This window comes from Opisthorchis viverrini, assembly GCF_000715545.1.
Source record: "Opisthorchis viverrini unplaced genomic scaffold opera_v5_78, whole genome shotgun sequence".
NCBI classification, from domain to species: domain Eukaryota; kingdom Metazoa; phylum Platyhelminthes; class Trematoda; order Opisthorchiida; family Opisthorchiidae; genus Opisthorchis; species Opisthorchis viverrini.
The window spans coordinates 28,664-33,479 of record NW_008751734.1 but is presented as its reverse complement, the minus strand read 5'-3'; the positions used below and the strand labels follow the sequence as shown (position 1 = coordinate 33,479).

Sequence of the window (4,816 nt, the reverse complement as noted above, 5' to 3'; positions counted from 1 at the left end):
TTGACCAATCAGATCTCGTCTTGATGCCGGACCGGCAAACGTCCCGAATTTTGGGCTAACCTGGAGCGGGCCAGGCTTCTCGGCCGTAGCAGCACCTAAAGACGTGCGGTATAGTGGGATCCGCGTGGATTCCTGCCTAACACCATGAGGCTGTAATTTCGGACAGTCATTAGCTAAATCTCTGTTGTTACAGCTAAATGATTTGGGTGAGTCGACTGACCTCCCATCTGTTTTCTCGACAACTTCCATACCGTTCGGAACCTGGACCTAATTTCCCGAATATCCGGATTGAAGTACGTAATTGAAAAGGACTACTGCCATCTGAATCCGAATGAATAACAAATATGATCAACGGAACGGACCTGGCGCTCGAAACATGGCTCAGTTCTGTCTTATTTGCGGATGGGCTTCGTTTAGGCGAGCAATTTCGCCGGTAGTTTATACGACTTATGGAAGAGATACCAGATTCCTCAACATACAAACGAAAAGTTGCGGATGCGCAACGTAACGCGGTCTGAGCATGTGCTCCGAATGTCATTTACTTCACAGAACCACTTCGTCCAGCAACGAACACAGTGAAAATACCTACGAATGCGTAGGAAACCAAGAAAATCGAAGACAGCAAATTCTGTAGCGTTGCAAGCTGGGATCTCCCCCGAAAAAACCCGGGGGGGGGGACAGGCTAAATCGATGTTAAAGATACTGAGAGACATGGCGCAAAACGCTGCCTGTTGTGCCATTCGAACACCAGCCAGAAGGCATGATTGTCATCGTTGCACCATCAGCGCTGCCGTTACCCTATCATACTCTGAGCTACCGCCACAATTCGTCTCTCATCGACGATCGAGAATGGGAGGGCTGAAACTAATGTAGGCCTTCCACATGGCTCACAGACTATGATGATATCAGTTTGCAGGTGAGATGGTCAAAGCAATTGACCTGCTTACAGGGTAGAAGGCTTCTTTGGCCATAGGTATACATGCGAAAACCAAAAGCAACTCCACTTGGGACGCGCTTTGCTCTAGTCAAAACCCGTCTCCTGGGTGACTGACGCAATACACAGAAAGGTGAGAAACGAATGGGATGTTACCAATGAACATGAGGAAGGGAGCCATAAAACAGCGTATCCTGTATGTGAGGTGACGTATGTTTGCTCACATACATGTCAACTAAAGGTCTCACAAATAAGCGAACACAAAGAATATCCTAAGTCGCAGTTCAAAATGTGAGCTGCACTCACAAAGTGCCCGGTTTGAACGAGGTGAACAAACCAAAACAAAGGAACGAGATCGAGATAAGACTGACCTTTGTCTGCCAAGTGCCTTGTTTCAGTTGAACCTGGTGATGTAGACGGAAGTGACAAGTCGTGCATAGCCACGAGTTCCGGTGCAACTACATATATGGGTGTGGGTGAGTTATGTGGAGACTACGTTAGACGACAGTCGATAACGCAAATAAGGCAAGCTTAAGGATAACAGAAATAAATTGAGACGGTACGCGCATGGGTTGCTGTAAGTCCCGTCGACAATCGACTGCAGTACTTGAAAAGACATATAGGCGGACCGAAACTATGTTGGGATGTCACTCGTTGTGGCCAGGATATTCAGCTACCTGTGAGTCGCCAGTCCGTTCTTCCTAACAAATTAACGACCTTGACTGAGAATTCACTATTAATTCTGGTCGCAGGGTCACGTAACCGAACCCCTACGCATACCAGGTGATCCCAAATAAAGGCGAGATGCCTGGTGGGACTGATCTGATAAGAATCCATAATGTTTAAAACAAGAGGCGCTTAGAATACCCGAATTTGAATCAGTGCAAAAATGGAAAATTGGTCTATAGCAGTTTTATAGGATTTCAGACGCACGTTCGCTTATTAACGGGAATCAAAAAAACTTTTTACCAAAAACAGAATTACAGTGGTCTCCCCAGTATGAAGTGTCCGGCTGTGTATGAATGTTGTATGTTAGAGGAAGGCACACTTGCAGTGCTTGTTTCTCGCAGTCAAACAAGAGCTTAACGAATTCACCCGAAAAAAACGGGTTCTGTTAATTTTTTATAGCAGCATGCGCAGTTGTCTGCTGGCTGCAGCAAAAAGAATTCGATATTTTGAGTTAGGCCCCAAATGGAACACGATGTGGCATTCGCACTGCAAATTTAGTTCCATATCATCAGAGAGACTGGATCGCTCAACCACACCAACAGTGTATCAATTTGTGTACCTTTCAGCAGGACGGCTGCATACTCTATTGGCGTATTAGCAGAGCCTAGTGAGAAATATGATTTTCAGCAACATAGCCAAAACATCCAACAGACGATGACTACAGGCCCAACCCTTAGACAACCACAAAAGAGATTGAGGAAGGAGGACACTTTATCAAAACACCTAGAGTACAAGGCCACACAGGGTTCACACATGAAGTTTATCAACAGTCCGAGAGCCAAATCGTCCATTTGAACGAAACCACAGGCATTGGGGGTTCAAAATGCACTTTCTACCAAATGAATTAATAGCTGCGCTCAAGCCATACACCCATTCAAGCAACTTCCTCAGCCAACTGATAAAAAAAATCACCTCCCCTCTCTTAGGAAAAAGGACAATCATATCATCCATCCAGTCTGATACAATTGAGAATCAAACGCGCACAAAAAACTAACCATCATCGTCGGCATAGTCATGTTCACTCGCAAGATGAGTATCCGCGTCTCTTGAATCACTGCATTGACTATCCACGCGTAAAAGTTCGCGTTTGTGTTTACAATCGTGCCCGTCACCTTTTATTGTCACTGGAGCAACAATTTCCTTGACTGTCGTTCCAACTGAGGTCGTACATGTGGGATTTGTGGAAGCTCTAGCGACCGAGGACGAAACAGTGGACGTGCGGATTTGTGATTCAACAGAAGAGAGTGCGACCTCGAGTTCACAATTCTCCTCGTGTTTGCTTCGGACCTGCTGTGTGGAGGACTGGGTCCCTTTTTTCTGCTTTCCTTTACGCTTCATTAGGGAAATATACAGAGAACAGCATCACGAAGATCCTGAAAATGGAAATAAGGACAAGTGAACGAACTAAGAAAAAGTGGAAGTCAACGTGAGCTGGGAGGGCAGGATTCTTCTTGGTGATATCGTTTGAGAGCGGAACAGATTGCTATCGAAAGACAGGGGAAAACAGTTTTTATGGTACATAGAAGACGAAGAACTCAGTTCGAGAGTTGTCTGCTTGAATCCGGACTCATCAAATATGAAAAAGTTGTGCGAATTCGGCACACGCACTCTACTTCAAAATTTTGAATCACACCACAGATTTCCTTTACATCCGACAGGTGTAAATGAATTGGCCATATGCTACAGAACGTAGAATTGGTCACAAGAAACCGCCACTTTAGAAGCCGATTTGTTTGGATGCTTTTTTTGTGGAGGGATTCAGATGAGGGCGATAGACATTGTCGTCGTACATAAATGAAACAATGAGGCGGATATTTCCATACTGCGTGACCAACGCAAGAAACTTCACCATATGACAATCTCAGCATGGATCCAACATAAGAAATGACAACTCCGTTACCTAAACATCGTCAGTGAACGCGGCAGTGAGACACCACAACCACAGATACTTCGAAATCCATATCCGGGAGCTTAGTTCATCCAACCGCTTTGAAACAAGTTGTATAGCAAGACAATCTTGCCCCCACGTGGTGAAACTGTTTTCTGCGAGTGAAATCTAAAGACACGTTATGAATTTATTGTTCTGCCAGCCTCTGTATTCAGTATGCACTTGCTTTCCGAACCGAACTTCAAGCGTCACCACAAATAAGATTAGCACTGTTTCAATTGATCTGCTGGAGGGTATCCGGTTTGATTGGACAGCTATCGATAGTGCCGTCAGTGAAAGCATTTCACGAAGGTCCCATTGACTGTTGTTTGTACAATGTGCAGTCAAGTGTTTTGAGAAAGAACAGCAGGAGTCATATCATGGTTTGCAGTTCGAGATAGTTCAGTGGTTAAGGCGCCAGCTTACGGACCAAAAAGTCCGTGATTCGATCTCAACATCTGCATCTCAACTTCTCCTGTCTAAGTTTGCGCAACCTGGCAGTATCCCAGCTCACATGCCTCCTTCGCTTGGCATAACAGCTAGGCACCGAAAGAGTGCTAGAGCTGAACGATTATCCTTCCTTACTGTGATGGTGTGGACTAGGCTCCACCGAAAATGTCAATTCATGCTGCAGGACACTCATATTGAGATCCACGGAAGAGCAGTAGTAGTCTCTGAAATTGCGCTGTGAGATGAAGTTGAAAGGCGAATGGTGAGGATTATGGTCGCCAGTTCAAGCACCCTGTACCATTAATAATGGACCACTTGATCTCATAAGTTGTGCATGTCAGGCTACGGTGTAGGCTGTGCTTGGTTATTTGGGTATGACCAAGCCCAAGCAGTTAAAGTGGTTGACTTGGGTTACGACTTTTTCTCTGAATCAGGTGGCCATGGGTTTACAGTTCGGTGAAAAATTTCGTCCCTCCAGCAATGTTTACTATCCAACTGTTGTAACTGACGCAAAACATCGGCTCCAAGACTTCAGCGACAGGAAAAACGAACACCACAGCCTCATTGCGAACAATTACAGGGATTATCGCAGTACCTAAGGCACCTCTTATCGTTTAATTAAGGATATCCGGTCAACACTGAGTGATTGCATGTTGTGAAGTTTGCGGGATGTGTATCGTTCACATTCACATCACTCGTTTGCACAGTCGTCCTCCTGTCCTGGAACAATTATTCTGGCGAACCCCCTTCGGTGTGGGCGGTACCCCGTAGGTTTC

The 4,816-nt window shown here is 45.4% G+C and overlaps 1 protein-coding gene across 1 annotated transcript in view; it reads right to left on the bottom strand.

Annotated features, from left to right (window-relative positions):
• Positions 1 to 3,033, bottom strand: part of T265_04602 (hypothetical protein) — a gene marked incomplete at both ends in the record, with an annotated part of 28,471 nt that extends 25,438 nt beyond the window's left edge. The window contains one exon of the mRNA XM_009169384.1: positions 2,659 to 3,033. Within this exon, the coding sequence (XP_009167648.1) occupies positions 2,659 to 3,001 (343 nt within the window). The remainder of the gene's footprint in view (positions 1 to 2,658) is intronic.
• Between the last annotated feature and the right edge of the window lie 1,783 nt (positions 3,034 to 4,816).